The sequence below is a fragment of the Haliotis rubra genome, unplaced genomic scaffold, assembly GCF_003918875.1.
Source record: "Haliotis rubra isolate DU_JTF1 unplaced genomic scaffold, ASM391887v1 Scf651, whole genome shotgun sequence".
Taxonomy (NCBI): domain Eukaryota; kingdom Metazoa; phylum Mollusca; class Gastropoda; order Lepetellida; family Haliotidae; genus Haliotis; species Haliotis rubra.
This window is the reverse complement of record NW_025767359.1, coordinates 255,490-277,756: the sequence shown is the minus strand read 5'-3', so window position 1 is coordinate 277,756 and position 22,267 is coordinate 255,490. Positions and strand designations below refer to the sequence as shown.

General features: G+C 40.9%; 2 protein-coding genes across 2 annotated transcripts in view; both read right to left on the bottom strand.

The window, feature by feature from the left end:
• The window catches only part of LOC124257206 (mammalian ependymin-related protein 1-like), an 11,363-nt gene extending 4,776 nt beyond the window's left edge, over positions 1–6,587 (bottom strand). Inside the window, exons 1-5 of the mRNA XM_046691225.1 lie at positions 6,396–6,587; positions 4,229–4,339; positions 3,839–3,923; positions 2,448–2,621; positions 1,742–1,830 (exon numbers count right to left, since the gene is read on the bottom strand). Coding sequence (XP_046547181.1) covers positions 1,742–1,830; positions 2,448–2,621; positions 3,839–3,923; positions 4,229–4,339; positions 6,396–6,587 — 651 coding nt within the window. The remainder of the gene's footprint in view (positions 1–1,741; positions 1,831–2,447; positions 2,622–3,838; positions 3,924–4,228; positions 4,340–6,395) is intronic.
• Positions 6,588–9,060: 2,473 nt separating this feature from the next.
• Positions 9,061–16,475, bottom strand: LOC124257197. The gene is made up of 4 exons (XM_046691216.1): positions 16,362–16,475; positions 11,142–11,326; positions 10,161–10,245; positions 9,061–9,307 (listed from the first exon to the last, which is right to left on the bottom strand). Exons 1-4 carry the CDS (start codon positions 16,372–16,374, stop codon positions 9,132–9,134), a joined length of 459 nt encoding a protein of 152 aa, XP_046547172.1. The 5' UTR covers positions 16,375–16,475; the 3' UTR covers positions 9,061–9,131.
• Between the last annotated feature and the right edge of the window lie 5,792 nt (positions 16,476–22,267).

The following is a 22,267-nucleotide window of genomic DNA, read 5'->3' as shown; positions in this document are numbered from 1 at the left end:
TATTGTGAAACACAACCGGTATCATATATATCATATGTGCACATGTGCACTTATCACTTTGCCTAGCAACCATTGTTTCTGTATCATTAAACAATTGAACGTGACGCCAATGAAGAGGGCTGTCACACTTGCTTACCGTGTTTCACTGCACAAATGTACATGAATAAAATGGATAAGAAAGAAATTATTTTACTCGAGTAAGTGTGTCATATAACTTATACGAAACTGGTGCACAATAAATTTCACTCGTCATATAACATATACACATTACTCACTCTCTATGAAGTTTCGACTGACTGACTGACTGAGGTTTGGTTTTGAGCAATACACAACATCACGAGGACACCAGAAATGGGCTTCACACAATGTGTGGGGATTCGAATCGTCGTCTACCCACTAGGCTAACCGCCCCTCTATGAAGTTTGAACAGAAAAGAACCACAATAGTACCAAATATATATTTATTATAGTTTTTGTCTAGAAACATCACTGATATACAGGTACAAATAAATAGGCATGGAATGGCTTGTCATACATGAAAAATTCAAGTATGTCATAAAAATCCTTATTCAGATTCCAATGGGCTTTTGTGAGATTACAAAATAATAGAGATATAGTTTTTAGTTCGCTAAAACTTTTTTTAAAATGCACACGTTTTTTATGTGACTATACTTTATCTGCAAAGGTCTTGAACAAAACTTAATACTTTCTTTACCTTCTTTGTGTAGCATATCTAATTTTCACTGAGAAAGACACTATTTGTTATAGTAGTGAATGTTTTTTTATAGTAAAATTGGAGTTTTGGGCACAATATTACCAAGTGTAGATAAAAAAGAATATGCGAAATAGTATATAGAACTTGATTAATAAAAGCATTAACATGGAAAATACAATTGCATTCAATATGAGCGGAGAGAAAGTAGGACGTCAAGTCTTGGTAAACATTAAGCATAACGTAATGCCAACTCGTGTTATTTCGGGACAAGCCAAATAGTGGTCTTCTTGCAGGTGACGTAAAGAGACGAGCGATGACGTCATGATGACATCCCAATGCTTTACAGATCAGACAGTCGTTTTGTGTTAGAGTGAGTGTATGAATTAGTGGATGACTGACTGACTGACTGAGTTTAGTTTTACGCCGCTTTTAGCAATATTCCAGCAATATCACGGCGGGGGACACCAGAAATGGGCTTCAAACAGTGTGTCCATGTGGGGAATCGAACCCGGGTCTTCGGCGTGACGAGCCAACGCTTAAACCACTAGGCTACCCCACCGCCCCTGATTTCAGTGTGAATGAGTGAGTGAGTTTAGTTTTACGCCGCACTCAGCAATATTCCAGCTTAATGGCTGCGGTCTGTAAATAATCGAGCCTGGACCAGACAATCCAGTGATCAACAGCAGGAGCATCGATCTGCGCTATTGGGAATCGATACCATGTTTCAACCAATTCAGCGAGCCTGACAATTACAAAACAACTTTTGTGAAGTATTGAATAACCTGCATGGAACAATTAAGATGAAGTTTTGTAAAACGTTATTTGTTTCAGAAAATCACAAGAAAAATATGTTATCGGGTTCTATCCTCAAAAAAAAAATCAAAAAGGTTCAACCATACACAGAAAAAAATAACATTTGGAAAGTGTGAACGGACACAGCAATGGTAGACACTCGGATACACACATTTTATCAACTGTCATGCATTAAGTGATAAAAAGTGAAATCTAGGAACATTGTCAAGATTACCTGTTTACAGAAGGCGGGAGGGGTGAAGACAGAAGGGTCTTTGATCCCCAGGGTGATGTCGAAGTATTGCATCGACATGACCATCTTGACTGTTTCCAAGCAGAAAAGAAACAATTGGTGTAGCATGCTATAGTTACAATAAACTATAAAAGAATGTTTATAGTCAGTGAAAATATTCTTCTATTATGGCATCATCTTATGGGGTGATGTTAATCACCATAGGCGGATCCAGATGTGGGGTGCCCCCCCCTTTCCCCTTTTTTGTCCTGAAAGTTTATTAAATAACCATTGAATTTCTCGTGAAAACGGGTGAAAATTAACTAAGCACCCCCTTTCTGAACTGTGCACCTCCTTTCTGAACTGTGCACCCCCTTTCTCAAAAAGCTGTATCCACCCCTGATCACTGGATTGCCTGGTGCAAAAGGGAATATGTACAGACCGCGGTCATTCAGTTAAACAGCAACACACGTACTCAAAAGTCGTTGGTATCAACTGTGTATATCGACTGCATAGGGCATTGCTCATGATGTCATGATGTTGTAAACTTGACCTTGAAAGGCCGCCACAATATAACTGGAATATTGCCAATAGCGGCGTTTAACACTAACACCAAACTCTCTCCCTCAGTTAAAGAAAGTTGTCACAGACACACCCACGTAGACGGACGCACACACGCAAGTACACAGAGAGAGTTTCAGCAGCTCACCGTTGTTAACCGATCCGACCATTGTTTCCCCGACAGGGACACACTGTTTCTCCGTGACACTTAGGGTGATATTCAACAGGGACGACGCCTGCTGCAGTCGCATTGTGTAGATCTTAGCCTGCAGTGTCTCGCTCCCAGCTCCAATTGTCATATCAAACACCTGCTTGGCGTCATCTGAAACATATACCAACAAGAGTGAGTGAGTGAGTTTGGTTTTATGCCGCTTTTAGCAATATTCCAGCAACATCACGACGGGGGACACCAGAAATGGCCTTCACGCATTGTACCCATGTGGGGAGTCGAACCCCGGTCTTCAGCGTGACGAGTGGATGGTTTAAACACTGGGCTACCCTACCGCGCCACCAACAGAGGAGCCCAGTCTGGTTGGTCTCCTCGCATGACAAATTTAGGATTCATTCTTATCCAGTGAGTTCTTCATGATCAGAAATGGGCGTTTGTGTGAGTGAGCTGGTCGCTTTGTCAGTATATATAAGGGCGAGATTAAGAAACGGATAACTGAATGAACAGGATGAAGGAGCGAAAGAGGAAGGAAGACTGAAGAGGATGGAACAATGAAGAAGATGAAGAAATGAAGCGGCCGAAAGAATGAAGAGTATAGGGCATTGTGCAAGGGAGAAAGAGATGATAGAATAATATAAGAAAAGAAATAAAGCGGGTGAAGAAATGAGTGAGTGAGTTGGGATTTACCCCACTTTTAGCAACATTCCAGCAATATAACGGCGGGGAAAACCAGAAATGGGCTTCACACATTGTACCTATGTGGGGAATCGAACCCGGTCTTCGGCGTGACAAGCAAACGCTTAAACCACTAGACCACCCCACCGCCCCGGTGAAGAAATGAAGGGAAAAACAGGTGAAGGATTGAAGAACATGAAGGAATGAAGAGAACAGAGGAATGACGAAACGAAAGGATGATGCAATAAAGGGATGAATGAAAGACGAGTTAAATAAATATGGAGGATGAAAGTTTGAAGAAAGTGAATACTTAATTGATAGATTGAGTTTAGTATTATGCCGCACTCAGCAATATTACAGCTACGGCGGCGGTCTGTAAATTATACATTGAGTCTGGACCAGACAATCCAGTGATCAACAACATGAGCATCGATCTACACAATGGGGATACGATGATGTGTGTCAACCAGGTGGACCATCCGATCCCGTTAGTAGCCTCTTACAGAAGATAGAATAACAACTAAGAAGGTTGTAAAATGAAGTGGACAAAGGAGGAGAAAAATGAAGGAATGAACAGAGTGAAGAGGAATATATAGTTGAAGGAATGAAGAGGATGAAAGAGAAATGAGGGCGAAGAATTGAAGAAATGAAGAATGTAACAGGACAAAGGGCACGAAGGAATGAAGAAGACCTACCAGGCACACATCCATTGTTGAAAAGCGCAGTAGGTTTAGTCTTCTGGCAAATCCTTTTCAACACATCAATAACATACATGGTATTCTGTAACAGAGTGAGTGAGTTAGGTTCACGACCATGTTTGCAGCACTGTTTGCATGTGATAGTTTTGTATATACTCACAAACACGTTTAATCGGTTAATAAAATGTTTGACTTTTTAGAAAATTATATTCAAACTATTTGTTCAAATTATGTCCAAGAAAAAAGCTCAACTCCTTTTTTCAAACTGTCAGTCCCAAGGAGTTCATAAACCATTTCTAATTCCGTTAATTTTCAAATTTACTGTTTAACAAATGTGTATGTGTAATGCCATTTTAACTGAAGAATATTTTATGGTGGGTTTCTGACCGTATTGAAGTCTTGAATCAGCTTGGTGGAGGACATTCCTGCCGCCGTGGTACTGTTGGTGTAGGTGAATACTCGACGGCCGACGGCATCGAAGGCTATCTTGGTTACAATCTGAAACAGAAGGTAGATGAATTTGTGGTTCTGGCTTAAGGTAAGACTGCTTTACACCCAGTTTGTGAAATAGCCACTGGCCCGCTAGCCCATGGCTAGTAAATATCCAGTCGGGCCAGTAAATCTCCACAGTCAGTCGCTCAACTGGCTAGTGAATTTTCATGGGATCATTTTGTAAAAATACATCACTCTCTCCGACTTTTAAATTATGCAAGATTATGGCCAAACAAAAATGTTCATCATATTAGCAGCCTAATGATGAAACCCCCTTCCCATGCCAACATTATCTTATTCTCATCTATTTTTGTAATCTTTTGCTTAGTTTCTGCCTTCAAATTTCGGGCTAGTGATATATTATGTGGGCTAGTAACTTTCAAGCATAGCTAGCCCGACTGGCTAGCAAAAGTTGGAAACTATTTCGTACACTGTTTACACCTATGTAATACGGTAACTGTGCAAGCGTAAGTTCTTGTAGGAGGCCTGCTCCACAGTGCTTAATAACCAAGTAATACGGTAACAATGCTTCCTACACATGTAATACGGTAACATTGCTTCACACCTATGAGTTAGTGAGTTTAGTTTTACGCCCCTTTTAGCAATATTCTAGCAATATCTCGGCGGGGACATCAGGAATGGGTTTCACGCTTTAACCACTAATTCTACCCACTTATGACATTACGGTAACAATGTTTCACGCGCCTATGGGTAAGGGACCGATCATAATTTTATGGATAGAGGGGTGATGATGATTTTATGGAGAAACAAGTACAATTTGAATGACAAACACCCCACCTCCGCCCACCCCCATAATTTTGTTAAAAGTAAGTGAACCCCCCTGCATGTCATGTACAAAATCAATGACCAATGTCATTGTAATACGGTAACAGTGCTTCACACCTATGTAATGGTACCAGCGCATCGTGGCTATGTAATACGGTAACAGGGCATCGTGGCTATGCAATGCGGTAACAGCGCATCGTGGCTATGTAAGGCGGTAACAAACGATCCATATCAACGTTGAGGCAGTATTTCACAAGAATGTAATACTTCAACAGTCAACACATTTCAACCCAACTGCCATTACTACAGGTTTTCACGTGATCAACCAGGGCATGAATCAACACTGGAAATTTCGCAAATGCGATGAATAGAATTGAAGTCCCCATTTCCGTAACCTTGGCCTAGATTTCCAAGCCACGCGATATCATGACTGTGCAGTTAGACCCGTATAACAGCAGTGTATGGTGTAAGAGGTTATAGGTTTGGATTACGCATTGTCATAACGAAATCATTTGTGACTCGGAGAACTGTTGTCAGAACTGGGCTGGTGTGCTTATGTATGTGCGTGCGCTTGTGCGCGCGCGTGTTTCTGTTTGCTTGTGTGTGTGTGTGTGTGTGGGGTGGGGGTGGGGGTGGATGGGATGGGGAGTGGGGTGGGGTAGGGTGGGGAGTGGGGTGCTTAGAAGCGTTTTTTTGTATGGGGTAGCTAGATATTAGTTAGCTACAGTTGCAAAACAAGATTTATTTGAATCGAACTATGATATTGAGTGAGTGAGTGAGGTTTTAGTTTTACGCCGCTTTTTAGCAATATTCCAGCAATATCACGGCGGGGACACCAGAAATGGGCTTAACACATTGTGCCCATGTGGGGAATCGAACCCTGGTCTTCGGCGTGACGAGCCAACGCTTTAACCACTAGGCTACCCCACCGCCCCGAACTATGATATTGGACAAAATACATGTATGAACCCAAAATTATACCTTTTACATCTTCACACAGGAAAAAAATGCATCAATGAAGTCAACGAGTTTTACCACCCGATCCCGTCTGTCACATCTTACATGCATGGGTGGGTGAAGATCGATTCCTTCCCGGGTTCTGTCGGTCAGTAACAGTAATCACAATAATCATAAACTGACTCCAACATATCAGAGCTTCCCTTCAAATCAAAACCTGCACACACAGACACCGACATTTTGAATCACGTTTCACTTATTTAGTCCACTTAAATATACGAATATTTACGGAACTACCCGAAGCATGTCGGACATATACCTGCACCGCTTGTCCTTGGCCGCCTGCGTTGACACCGCCGAGTCCACCCTGAAAACCTTCCCACTGTTTGGGAAAGCAGCAGTTCTTCGCTGTCCGTAGCTGGGCCAAAGCCCGGGGGTAGTAGAGCACTACAGCTAGGGGTAAAGATGAGGGCGAGGCGAGAATGACATTTTTTAGAATCTCTGTGTTCATTACTGCAGCATTATAATACTGAACGTTTGATTGCATTCTTTCAAATGAAACTGTGCTCTAGTACCGATTGAGAATTTGCGTCAGTTGTCAGGTAACCGTTGTTGTTGTAATCTAACCTAACAATCCACGAGTCACAAGTTGACCCGTCAGAGCTCCGAATAGGTTTAATCGGTCTACTCCCATTTGTGAGAACTCCCAATTGTGAGACTCCCAGTTATGAGACAGGGGAGTAGGTAATTAACAAAGAAAACACACCATACTCCCCTGTCTGATAGAATGGATTAACCCTAGCTAATTACTGATTTGCGATGTAAATGAATCTTGTGGAGGTAACTAAATGAAACTTACTTTATTTATATGTACTTAAAAATATATTTATGCAAAAGTAAATATCGATGACGTCACATCCTCCATTTCATTTTGTATTTTATGTTGCATGGGAGCGGTGTTAACATAAGCAGTAATGCTTGTTCACCAATCCCAATTCATTTTCATAAATAATAAAATATGTTTAAACAAAAATGACTTTCAAACTTCATAATAGTCAATAAAAATGTGTTATCATAATTACATATTCTTCTGAATAAATAAAATATTTAATGAACTATTTCTTCTGTGTAAATATAATCTTTGATAATCTATTTCATTAATCAACTCATCAATGAACTATGCCTACTTCGGGTACTCTTCAATAACTGGGCTGATCCCACTTTCATTGTAGGGATGTGGTAACACCACCTATGTGCACTGAACCATTTATTAATGTGTCTCACAACTGGGAGTTCTCACAAATGGGAGGACACCGGTTTAACCTGCCCCGCACAGAAAAGAGTCCGCGATCTGATGGGACATATATTTAAGATGTTTTAGTTGTACATGCTAGTTTTATATTAATATCTGTGATCCAGCTAGGGTCCATGCAGGAAGCAAATGTACTCTAAGTCCCCATGGTCCCTAGTATGGTGATCTACCTTCAGTTGTTGGCAATCTATAGCCTTTCATTTTTTAGTTAAAATGTTTCAGATTTAATTACTAGTTTTAAATGGATATGTGTCATACACTAGTAGTTTTACTGGTCTTCGTCAACAGGCTTTGGATTTCTAAAGTTATTGATCTATAATTAACTCATTAATTGTTCTCGTCACGATATGGCTGAAATATTGCCGATGTGACGATACATATTAACTCACTCACTCACTTTGATAGTAAGAGTACTTGTCTTGGTTTTTCACAACACCGGAATTTGGTTTATGTTAACCATTACCATACATAACAGGGTGGACTACACGTGCCTGTAAACAATTGGTTATTCAACCGAGCACCTTGTCGTAATAGGGATAACTGTACTCATATGGAAATTGCCATCCATTCAATTATCTCCTTTTGTATCACTTCAAAACGCCTTTGAGACCCGTGAAGGTCCGGGTTAGAATGTGCCTTCAGTAACCCATGCTTGTCGTAAGAGGCGACTAACGGGATCGGGTGGTCAGGCTCGCTGACTTGGTTGACACATGGCATCGGTTCCCAATTACGCAGATCGATGCTCATGCTGTTGATCTCTGGATTGTCTGGTCCAGACTCGATTATTTACAGACCACCGCCATATAGCTGGAATATTGCTGTGTGCGGCGTAAAACTAAACTCATTCACTCACACAAAACGCCTATGGAAGAACCGCCACTGAATCATTGCTGTACTGCGTTCGCTCGTCACGCCGAAGACCCGGGTTCAATTCCTCACATGGGTTCAATGTGTTTAGAGACCATTTCCGGTGTCCCCCGCCGTAATATTGCTGGAAAATTGTTAAATGCGGCGTAAAACTAAACTCAATCAGAATCATATGTCGGGATGGGCTGGCCAGGCTCGCTGACTTTGTTGATACGCGTCATCGGTTCCAAATAGCGTAGATCGATGCTCATGCTGTTGATCAGCGGATTGTCTGTTCCAGACTCGAATATTTACCTACCGCCGCCATATAGCTGGAATACTGCTGAGTGCGGCGTAAAACAAAACTTACTCACTTTAGCATTGCCGGAGGGCAGATCGGAAAGGAAATTGATACAGTTCTGAGACTTTAAGACAGACTAGGGTATAGTCCTCGCAAACAAACATAAGCAGGACATACTGGGATTCGAACCCTCGATCACAGGTTTCCGTCTTTCCGAGACAAGCGTGTCCATTCATTTCTTGGTTCAATCGTGACGCCATTTCAAGTAGTATACGAGCTGCACCCCTTCTGATCCAAACGTGATATCCAATCAGATCTTGGTTTCGTCAAGATGGCCGCCAGGGTAAACAGGAAATGATTTGCGTGTCGTCCCTGACAGACAAACAAAACATATTATCCTCACAACCATTACCAAGACAACGACGCGCTGTCAATTCCGAAGGTAAAAACAAGGTGTTGTTTCTGCTGATACGTCAGAAAATGCTGAACAAGATCATATTGCTAATAAATATGTTTAAATGTATGTCATAGGTCACAATATTTATTGACTTCGACAAGCGAACCCACGCAACGAACATCGGGTATTATGAGGGGAGCTAACTCTGCTTGGCTTGAGCCGCTTGGGCAGCCTTGGCGAGTCTGGTGATTTCAGCGACCTCCGCCTGAAGTGCACATTTCAGGGCATCGTCTTGGTGGCCCTTTTCGCACGACTTGCAGGATTTGGTGATCTTGTTCTCGCAGACTTCAGCCTTGCAACGCTCCTCGGCAATGTCTGGAAATGAGATTGTTGTTGAGACGTATGTGGACGAGTGTCCCCTTCACATTCAGTTGGGGGGCCAATAAATGGGACCGGCGTGGCCATCGACGTCGTAATAGCGTCAAGATCGTGTTTGGATTGTACCCTGATTTCATAATGGACCGGGGCGGTGGGGTAGCCTAGTGGTTAAAGCGTTTGCTGGTCACGCCGAGAACCCGGGTACGATTCCTCACATGGGTACAATGTGTGAAGCCCATTTCCGGTTTTCCCCCGCCATGATATTGCTGGAATATTGCTAAAAGCGGCGTAAAACCATACTCACTTACTCACTCATAATGGCCCCCCGTGGAGACATACTAGGACACTCTGGCTCCTCACGTGTAGGTTTACACCGCTTATACCCACATTCCAGCAAAATCACGGCGGGGAACTAGGAGAATGGGTTTTACAAACTGTACCCAAGAGGGGGAATCGAACCCGGACCATAAATCTGAAGAGTGAATGCTGTAAGTAAGTGGCTTATCGCCGATATTCCAGGCGTCTCTTACGACAAGCACGTGTTGCTGAAGACCAGTTATAAGCCACATACCAAAGAACTGGGATCGATTCCTCACAAGGGTAAGATATATGAGGCCATACACCCATAAATTATCTTACCTTTCTTTTATGATTCCAGGGCGATGGGGGTAGCCTAGTGGTTAAAGCGTTCGCTCGCCACGCCGAAGACCCTTGTTCGATTTCCCACATGGGTACAATGTGTGAAGCCCATTTCTGGTCCCCCACCAGGGTATTGTTGGAATATTGCTGAAAGCGGCGTAAAACCATACTCATTCATACTCTGAAGGATGTTTGAGAGTGCGTTACTTACGTTTGATGAGGAATCTCTTTCCAAAGTGTAGACTGCATTTGTGAATGTTGTAATTAAGAACAAGCGGTGTTCCATCAAGCGGTATCTGAAACGTACACACAGAATCAAATTTGGTCAATATTTGTTATTCCATACACGAAAAAGAGCCTGCACATGAGATGGCTGCCGATTTCAGTTCTACCGTTGTTATGAGTAATAAACTGCCACAGTACTGTTATGTCCGCCTTTAGAGCGTGAGGTTGGGTGCGAACCTCTGGTCATGTTACACAAGAAATGGTCTGATTTCTGATCCTAAATTCAAAGAATGTTTTTGATTGCTGATACTCACTTCTGGACCAGACAATCAAGTTATCAACAGCACGAGTATCGATCTACGCAAATAGGATACGATGACATGTGACCACCCGATCCCGTTAGTTGTCTCTTACGACAAGCATGGGTTACTGAAGATCAATTTTAACCCGGATCTTCACGAGTAAACTGTTTAAGCACCAGTACAGCTCATTGTACGAGTACAAAGGGTGTAAGGTACACGCGTCTATGTGCATGTATTAAGTTCAATACTTTCTAAGCTTTCGAACATGTACAATTTAGCAGCGTTTAGAATAACCAATCGATTTCACCTTGAATTGTCGGTAATTTCCTTTGACGTAGTAAATATAGACCTCCATAGAGTGAGTGAGTGAGTGAGTGAGTTGAGCTTTACGCCGCACTCAGCAATATTCCAGCTATATGGCGGTGGTCTGTAAATAATCGAGTCTGGAACAGACAATCTAGTGATCAACAGCATGAGCATCAATCTGCGCAATTGGGAACCGATGCCATGTGTCAACCAAGTCAGCGAGCCTGACCACCCGATCCCGTTAGTCGCCTCTTACGACAAGCATAGTCGCCTTTTGTGGCAAGCGTGGGTTGCTGAAGACCTATTCTACCCCGGATCTTCACGGGCCCACCTCCATAGAATGCATTTGTCGTACTTACAGTGCCAGTCTTGCCATTGAAGAAAGCAGCCACGTTTCCAACGAACGTGCTGATGAGTTTGTCGAGGCCGAGTTTGTCCACCAGAAGACTGGACAAGGCTGGTTCAACAGCGGCCAGCACAGTCGAGAGCTGTCTCTTGGCGTGCTCGCCGTGGACAACCACCAACACGGACAGGATCAGGGCAACTAGGGAAGGGAAGGAATTATGGAATCAACAGACGTAAGCCACTTATAAGTCGTCGACATCGACACAATCAGGGCATCTGGGAAAGGGAAAGAATGGAAACAACTGACGTGACCCACTAGTTGTGGACATCGACGCAATCAGGGCATCTGGGAAAGGGAAAGAATGGAATCAGCTGATGTAACCCACCAACAAGTGGACATCGACACAATCAGGACCGGCCGAAGTTAATATAATCAACATAAAATAAACTGGGAAAGAATTTAATCAACAAAGTAGTCGTGATGTAACCAACACAGACAATCAACACACTAATAGTTTACATCGTCGACACAATCAGGGCCGTCGGGAGATAATGTAATCAACAGAATAATAAAAAAACTAGTCATGGACATCAACACGATCAGGGAAACCTGGAGATATTGTAATCAAGAGAAATAATTAACACACTGGTCATGGACATCAACACGATCAGGGAAACCTGGAGATATTGTAATCAAGAGAAATAATTAACACACTAGTCATGGACATCAACACGATCAGGGAAACCTGGAGATATTGTAATCAAGAGAAATAATTAACACACTGGTCATGGACATCAACACGATCAGGGAAACCTGGAGATATTGTAATCAAGAGAAATAATTAACACACTAGTCATGGACATCAACACGATCAGGGAAACCTGGAGATATTGTAATCAAGAGAAATAATTAACACACTGGTCATGGACATCAACACGATCAGGAAACCAGGAGATATTGTAATCAAGAGAAATAATTAACACACTAGTCATGGACATCAACACGATCAGGAAACCTGGAGATATTGTAATCAAGAGAAATAATTAACACACTGGTCATGGACATCAACACGATCAGGAAACCTGAGATATTGTAATCAAGAGAAATAATTAACACACTGGTCATGGACATCAACACGATCAGGAAACCTGGAGATATTGTAATCAAGAGAAATAATTAACACACTGGTCATGGACATCAACACGATCAGGAAACCTGGAGATATTGTAATCAAGAGAAATAATTAACACACTGGTCATGGACATCAACACGATCAGGAAACCTGGAGATATTGTAATCAAGAGAAATAATTAACACACTGGTCATGGACATCAACACGATCAGGGAAACCTGGAGATATTGTAATCAAGAGAAATAATTAACACACTGGTCATGGACATCAACACGATCAGGGAAACCTGGAGATATTGTAATCAAGAGAAATAATTAACACACTGGTCATGGACATCAACACGATCAGGGAAACCTGGAGATATTGTAATCAAGAGAAATAATTAACACACTGGTCATGGACATCAACACGATCAGGGAAACCTGGAGATATTGTAATCAAGAGAAATAATTAACACACTGGTCATGGACATCAACACGATCAGGGAAACCTGGAGATATTGTAATCAAGAGAGATAATTAACACACTGGTCATGGACATCGACACGATCAGGGAAACCAGGAGATATTGTAATCAAGAGAAATAATTAACACACTGGTCATGGACATCAACACGATCAGGGAAACCTGGAGATATTGTAATCAAGAGAAATAATTAACACACTGGTCATGGACATCAACACGATCAGGGAAACCTGGAGATATTGTAATCAAGAGAAATAATTAACACACTGGTCATGGACATCAACACGATCAGGGGAAACCTGGAGATATTGTAATCAAGAGAAATAATTAACACACTGGTCATGGACATCAACACGATCAGGGAAACCTGGAGATATTGTAATCAAGAGAAATAATTAACACACTGGTCATGGACATCAACACGATCAGGAAACCTGGAGATATTGTAATCAAAGAGAAATAATTAACACACTGGTCATGGACATCAACACGATCAGGAAACCTGGAGATATTGTAATCAAGAGAAATAATTAACACACTAGTCATGGACATCAACACGATCAGGAAACCTGGAGATATTGTAATCAAGAGAAATAATTAACACACTGGTCATGGACATCAACACGATCAGGAAACCTGGAGATATTGTAATCAAGAGAAATAATTAACACACTGGTCATGGACATCAACACGATCAGGAAACCTGGAGATATTGTAATCAAGAGAAATAATTAACACACTGGTCATGGACATCAACACGATCAGGGAAACCTGAGATATTGTAATCAAGAGAAATAATTAACACACTGGTCATGGACATCAACACGATCAGGGAAACCTGGAGATATTGTAATCAAGAGAAATAATTAACACACTGGTCATGGACATCAACACGATCAGGGAAACCTGGAGATATTGTAATCAAGAGAAATAATTAACACACTAGTCATGGACATCAACACGATCAGGGAAACCTGGAGATATTGTAATCAAGAGAAATAATTAACACACTGGTCATGGACATCAACACGATCAGGGAAACCTGGAGATATTGTAATCAAGAGAAATAATTAACACACTGGTCATGGACATCAACACGATCAGGGAAACCTGGAGATATTGTAATCAAGAGAAATAATTAACACACTGGTCGTGGACATCAACACGATCAGGGAAACCTGGAGATATTGTAATCAAGAGAAATAATTAACACACTGGTCGTGGACATCAACACGATCAGGAAACCTGAGATATTGTAATCAAGAGAAATAATTAACACACTGGTCATGGACATCAACACGATCAGGGAAACCTGGAGATATTGTAATCAAAAGACATAATTAACACACTGGTCGTGGACATCAACACGATCAGGGAAACCTGGAGATATTGTAATCAAGAGAAATAATTAACACACTGGTCATGGACATCAACACGATCAGGGAAACCTGGAGATATTGTAATCAAGAGAAATAATTAACACACTGGTCATGGACATCAACACGATCAGGGAAACCTGGAGATATTGTAATCAAGAGAAATAATTAACACACTGGTCATGGACATCAACACGATCAGGGAAACCTGGAGATATTGTAATCAAAAGACATAGTCAAGAAACTAGTTCTGGACATTGATACAATGAGGGTATCCTGGAGAAAATGTAATCATCAAAGATAATCAACAAGCTAGACATGGACATCGACACAATCATTGAAACTTGGAGATAATGTAATCAACAGAGATAATTAACACACTGGTCATGGACATCGACACAATCATTGAAACCTGGAGATAATGTAATCAACAGAGATAATTAACACTGGTCGTGGACATCGACACAATCATTGAAACTTGGAGATTATGTAATCAACAGAGATAATTGACACACTGCTCGTGGACATCGACACAATCATTGAAACTTGGAGATTATGTAATCAACAGAGATAATTAACACACTGGTCGTGGAAATCGACACAATCATTGAAACCTGGAGATAATGTAATCAACAGAGATAATTAACACTGGTCGTGGACATCGACACAATCATTGAAACTTGGAGATTATGTAATCAACAGAGATTATTAACACACTGGTCGTGGACATCGACACAATCATTGAAACTTGGAGATAATGTAATCAACAGAGATAATTGACACACTGGTCGTGGACATCGACACAGTCATTGAAACTTGGAGATAATATAATCAACAGAGATAATTAACACACTGGTCGTGGACATCGACACAGTCATTGAAACTTGGAGATAATATAATCAACAGAGATAATTAACACACTGGTCGTGGACATCGACACAGTCATTGAAACTTGGAGATAATGTAATCAACAGAGATAATTAACACACTGGTCGTGGACATCGACACAGTCATTGAAACTTGGAGATAATGTAATCAACAGAGATAATTAACACACTGGTCGTGGACATCGACACAGTCATTGAAACTTGGAGATAATGTAATCAACAGAGATAATTAACACTGGTCGTGGACATCGACACAATCATTGAAACTTGGAGATAATGTAATCAACAGAGATAATTGACACACTGCTCGTGGACATCGACACAATCATTGAAACTTGGAGATTATGTAATCAACAGAGATTATTAACACTGGTCGTGGACATCGACACAATCATTGAAACCTGGAGATAATGTAATCAACAGAGATAATTAACACACTGGTCGTGGACATCGACACAGTCATTGAAACTTGGAGATAATGTAATCAACAGAGATAATTAACACACTGGTCGTGGACATCGACACAGTCATTGAAACTTGGAGATAATGTAATCAACAGAGATAATTAACACTGGTCGTGGACATCGACACAATCATTGAAACTTGGAGATAATGTAATCAACAGAGATAATTAACACACTGGTCATGGACATCGACACAATCATTGAAACCTGGAGATAATGTAATCAACAGAGATAATTAACACACTGGTCGTGGACATCGACACAATCAGTGCACATGGGAATGAGAACATACCCGTACTTATATGTATGCTCGCTCGTCACGCCGAAAGCCCAGGTTCGAATCCCCACATGGGTAAAATGTGTGAAGCCCATTTCGGGGGTCCCCCGCCGTGATATTGCTGGAATATTGCTAAAAGCAGCGTAAAACCATACTCAGTCAGTGACTCACTCTGCATAGTCCGCTGTATATTAATGAAAGAGCGCTGATAAAGCTGAGAAAGATTTATCGCCTCGTTTGATTTTACCGAGAAGTCGTGTTTTAAAAATTGTCCTACAACAGTTTTTCTTACTAAAGGCATACACCAACCTCTCCTCTCCAATTTAAATGAATCTTTGTATTAGCGTGGGTTCCGTATTGTCGCCCATTTAATACATTGGTAGCTGTTACTGTTTAACTTCGTGTTTTTTCGTCGCTGGTGTTTGTCCTCATTATTTTAGAAACACCTACAGAATTCCGCAGCCGGGGAAACGCTCCAACACTCGCCTCCCACGACCAGCAGAATTTTTTCTGTGGAATTCCAATCGGGGACACTGGGGGCCCAAAATGCAGTGAATCAGAATCTCAGAGTATATCAATGGAAATATCCCCCTTGACAAAGAATAACGATTCATGTAAAGGTCATGTACTTACCTGCAATCTTCATTGTGTCAGAGGAGGTGCAACCTAGCGCTGCAGCTTGACACGGCCTTATATACAGACCTTCCCCACTCCCAGTTTAACCACTCGCCATCTGCGGCGTTCCCATTGCAGTAGCATGCCAAACTCTGGAATTAGAACCGATAAAATCTTTCTTTTCTACCAGCACAATAACAGCGACAAAACCACAATACAATTCCAACTATATCCTGAACTTGTTCCTGAGAATCCGCATGGGATGAAGTATCTTGACCTCTGTTAATAATTGTAGCAGATGCATCAGTAGAATAACTGATGCATTGTTAGCATTGTTACTAGGTGAAGAAACAGTGACAAGCAACAGACTTGAGGCATGGGATTCAGTGGCTTGAGCTCTGTTAACAATTTTAGTAGAATGACTGATGCATTGTTAGCATTGCTAGTAAATACAGAAACAGTGACAATCAAAAGACTCGAGGCATGGAATGTAGTGGCTTGAGCTCTGTTAACAATTTTAGTAGAATAACTGATGCATTGTTAGCATTGCTAGTAGGTAAAGAAACAGTGACAAGCAAAAGACTTGAGGCATGGAATGCAGTGGTTTGAGCTCTGTTAACAATTTTAGTAGAATAACTGATGAATTGTAAGCATTGCTAGTAAACAAAGAAACAGTGACAAGCAACAGACTTGAGGCATGGGAGACAGTGTCTTGAGCTCTGTTAACAATTTTAGTAGAATAACTGATGCATTGTTAGCATTGCTAGTAGGTAAAGAAACAGTGACAATCAACAGACTTGAGGTATGGGATTCAGTGGCTTGAGCTCTGTTAACAATTTTAGTAGAATAACTGATGCATTGTTAGCATTGCTAGTAAATACAGAAACAGTGACAATCAAAAGACTTGTGGCATGGAATGCAGTGGTTTGAGCTCTGTTAACAATTTTAGTAGAATAACTGATGAATTGTTAGCATTGCTAGTAAACAAAGAAACAGTGACAAGCAACAGACTTGAGGCATGGGAGACAGTGGCTTGAGCTCTGTTAACAATTTTAGTAGAATAACTGATGCATGGTAAGCATTGCTAGCAAGTAAAGAAACAGTGACAAGCAACAGACGTGAGGTACGGGAGGCAGTGGCTAGAGCTCTGTTAACAATTTTAGTAGAATAACTGATGCATTGTTAGCATTGCTAGTAAATAAAGAAACAGTGACAAGCAACAGACTTGAGGCATGGAATGCAGTGGCTTGAGCTCTGTTAACAATTTTAGTAGAATAACTGATGCATCGTTAGCATTGCTAGTAAATAAAGAAACAGTGACAATCAACAGACATGAGGTATGGGAGGCAGTGGCTTGAGCTCTGTTAAGAATTTTTGTAGAATAACTGATGCATTGTTAGCATTGCTAGTAAGTAAAGAAACAGTGACAATCACAATCACTTGAAGCATGGGATGCAGTGGCTTGAGCTCTGTTAACAGTTTTAGTAGAATAACTGATGCATTGTTAGCATTGTTAGTAGGTAAAGAAACAGTGACAAGCAACAGACTTGAGGTATGGGATGCATTGGCTTGAGCTCTGTTGACACTTTTAGTAGAATAACTGATGCATTGTTAACATTGCTAGCAAGTAAAGAAACAGTGACAAGCAACAGACTTGAGGCATGGGAGGCAGTGGCTAGAGCTCTGTTAACAATTTTAGTAGAATAATTGATGCATTGTTAGCATTGTTAGTAGGTAAAGAAACAGTGACAATCAACATACGTGAGGTATGGGATGCAGTGGCCTGAGCTCTGTTAACAATTTTAGTAGAATAACTGATGCATTGTTAACATTGCTAGCAAGTAAAGAAACAGTGACAAGCAACAGACTTGAGGTATGGGAGGCAGTGGCTAGAGCTGTGTTAATAATTTTAGTAGAATAACTGATGCATTGTTAGCATTGTTAGTAGGTAAAGAAACAGTGACAATCAACGGACTTGAGGCATGGGATTCAGTGGTTTGAGCTCTGTTAATAATTTTAGTAGAATAACTGATGCATTGTTAGCATTGTTAGTAGGTAAAGAAACAGTGACAATCAACGGACTTGAGGCATGGGATTCAGTGGCTTGAGCTCTGTTAACAATTTTAGTAGAATAACTGATGCATTGTTAGAATTGCTAGTAGGTAAAGAAACAGTGACAATCAACATACGTGAGGTATGGGAGGCAGTGGCCTGAGCTCTGTTAACAGTTTTAGTAGAATAACTGATGCATTGTTAGCATTGTTAGTAGGTAAAGAAACAGGGACAATGAGCAGACTTGACGTATGGGAGGCAGTGGCTTGGCCTTTGTCAACAATGTTTACTTATGATAGCTAAAATGGAAAGAATTTTTAATAAAATAAAAATAAAGAACGATTAACTGCCTACAAGAAACGACGGAGGTCACTGATCCACTTTTTACAAATATGGAAAACAGACGACTTCACTATTGAGCGTGACGATATTCCACCATGACCTTTGCCCATACTACAAGCCTCCATTCTTATCAGTGCTCAACAACGTTAGAGTTCACGTCGATGTTTTCATTGCTGCATGTTGTAAATAATGGTATAATTGTTATCATTGACACCGGCAAGAAAGTGCATAATGGCACAGGTACATAGGACGAATGTGAGTCAGAAATATCGTCAATATTGAACCCAAGTTTAAACGAGCCGTAGGTGATTGAACATCAAGAGTTGAGCTCCTTATGACGTCACCTAACAACGGGTTTGATAATGACCCGTTGTCATGCTATTTGCGAGCATTACCAAGTTACAGTGGCACACTCATTTCTGATAACATGCGTGCGTTTTAATGATAATTCTATCCATTTTAGCTTTAAGAATCTATTATTTACGGACAGCCGCCATATTGCTTGATGCGATGTTAAAAATATACAAACATTAAGCAGCCAAATGCTATAAAACCAGACTTTGTGAAGCGTGGACATATCTTATCTCCTATTGCACAAACCTCCACACAGGGACTGGGAAAGCTGGGGAAAACAGAGTGCGCTCAAGCAGGCTGGCCTGGTTCTGAGATACAGAGATTATTATACTCACATGAGTGTCATACAGATTTTAAAGCTTAGATGCAACCAACAAAATGAATATAATCAAAACACAATTATCATTTATTCATGACACATAATATACATTGCTGATTATGAAAAAACAAATATACAAAATTATAAGCGTGCAATCGCAAATCAAAAGTGCAATATTTTGTACTCGAAACGAAGCACCCGGGATACCGAACCCAGTCAGAGCGGGTCGGCGTGCACTTAAGTGTAACGAAGTCTTTCATTGGCTGGATCATTTGCCGATACGCTCAAGGCTCTTTGTGTGTGTGTGTGTATAGGTATTACCTATTCACTGCTCTTGGGCTATGTGCGCAGCGCAGCACAGCTGATTAAATCACTTTTCACCCGCTTTTTAGTGAATCGTTTGAACTCCGGTTTCGCAGGATTTTTTCATCGCGTTATTTTTCAACTTTATAAGTTGAATTTGCATTTTTTGATAATCTGTTACTGTAAGTCCAGACAGAAAGGTATCCGCAAAGTTGTGTTTTGCGTTGCATGTAAGCTCGACAAGAGTTCGAGCGAGGAACACATATAACACCTTATAAAACACGGACTGCTGAAAATCAATTCTAAAGCGGATCTTCGCGGTTTCAGATGAATTGTACATCTGGCCTGTGATCACCAGTTAGTGAGTGATTTGAGTTTAAAGCCACTTTTAGCAACATTCCAGAATATCACCGCGGGGGACACCAGAAATGGGCTTTACACACTGTACCCATTGGGGGATCGAACCCGAGTGTTCGGCGTGACCACCGAACGCTTTAACCACTAGGCTACGCACCAGCCCGATCACCAGTGAACATTGTCGAGATAAGGCGATAGTGTCTAATAGTTTCACTTGTCTGTCACCCATGATTGGCTGTTGTCTTAACTCAAATATGGCAAGGAAGCCAATTATGCATGGAACGTTGAGTTAATAAATTCCTATGTAAAACGACGTGCGTGACGATGAGGTAGGAACCGGCCAAAATGAAAACAGACAAATTGAAATGTTATTTTCAAAATTAGGCCACTGTAATGTTTTATCACAATAATTCCAGGCAAGCTTCGGTCAAAGGTGGTGAAATGTAGAATAACTGGAAAAGATAACATAACATGTCTGCGACAAGTATTTTTTCCATTTCTCCTTATATTCCATGTCGGATATTTGAAATACTCTGTTGGCAAGTCTATAGGACTATGGTTAGTAGTGAGTGAGTGAGTTTCATTTAACGCCTCATTCAGCAATATTCCAGTTATATGGTGGCGATCTGTAAATAATAGAGTCGGGACCAGACAATCCAGTGATCAACAGCATGAGTATCGATCTACGCAACCAAGGCAGCGAGGCTGACCACCCGATCCCGTTAGTCGCCTCTTACGACAAGCATGGGTTACTGAAGATCAACATTCCAACCCGGACCTTCACGGGTTCTATGGTTAGTAGAATAGTAAGTACATGCATGCATTTATGTTTTCAAAGAATTATTTTATAACATGTCACATTCGGTCTACTTTATCTTATAATAACGTTTTGTCGTTAGTTGCACATAGTATAGATGTATAGTATGGCGTCTGTTGGAAGTCGCGTGACCGATAAAATAAATAAAATAATAAGTTTCATGAAAAAAGAAAAGCCAAAAAACCCAATCCCTTTGAGATACCAGGTTTCGTTCAGTATATAGTTCCGAGATATTTTGGGTTTGGTTTAAACGTAATGATGTATTTTTATTGTTATTTTGATAACAGTTTTAGAAAGTAGAATGTTTGCAACAGTTATGGGCTTGTTGATAACTGACATTGTTTCTACGATTTTGCGAATATTGTATTGTTTCCAGTTCTTAATAGTTGATACAACGGAATCCATTTCTGTACAACATGATATGAACTTATGAAATATAAATGTGTGTGAGGGAGTGAATTGGGTTCTATGCTGCTTTTAGCAATGTTCCAGCAACATCACGGCGGGGGACACCAGGAATGGGCTTCACACATTTTACTCATATGGGGAATCGAACCCGGGCCTTCGGCGTGACGGGCAAATGCTTTAACCACCAGGTTACCCCACCGCGCTATAAATGTGAAGTTTTAGTTACATTAGACGATTTCTCAAAATAACGTGCATTTCAAACATTTAAATTTGATATATATTGTAATCAAAAAGAAAGAAACGAAAGTTTAAAGGCTTTTCGAAAGTGATCTGTTTGATTGACATCTTAGAAGTTGATGAATAATAACAAGGGCATGATACTTTATTTATTATATTATGCTAATAAAGAAGTTGTAATCCATAAAGTATCATAGGTTCTTATTTTTTCGCGGACAGTCCTCGGATGGGTGATCGTGTTTGGGAGCTTGACTCCTGAAAGTTTCTAGGACTTCAGTCCTGCCCCACAACGAAGCACATGTGACGCATGTGGTCTCACCTTAGGCAAGTGAGTTTGTTCAAACTTGCCTCTGTCCACCCAGCAGTAAAACTGGGTACCTGGTATGATACGATGGTAGTCTGAATTATATACTCAGCGCAAGTATTGAAGGGTCACCTATATTATATGGATCTGCAAAGAAATTAAAACAAATATTAGAGACATAGTGATTTATATGTATTGAGTTTCATTTCAACAGTGATAACAAAAGAAATCGCATAAATGCAAAATGGCGCTTGTAACTAGCACAGTTTAAAGGGTACCCTTCATAAGCAAGTTCACACACAGTAGTCAAAACTGCTGGTTGCAGTACAGAGTCAGTATCTGGTGTAACCGCCCCTGCTGTTGATCCCGTCTGTGACCTCATACTCCTTACCAGGTTCATTATGAAGGCTTGGGGTATGGCATCCCACTCC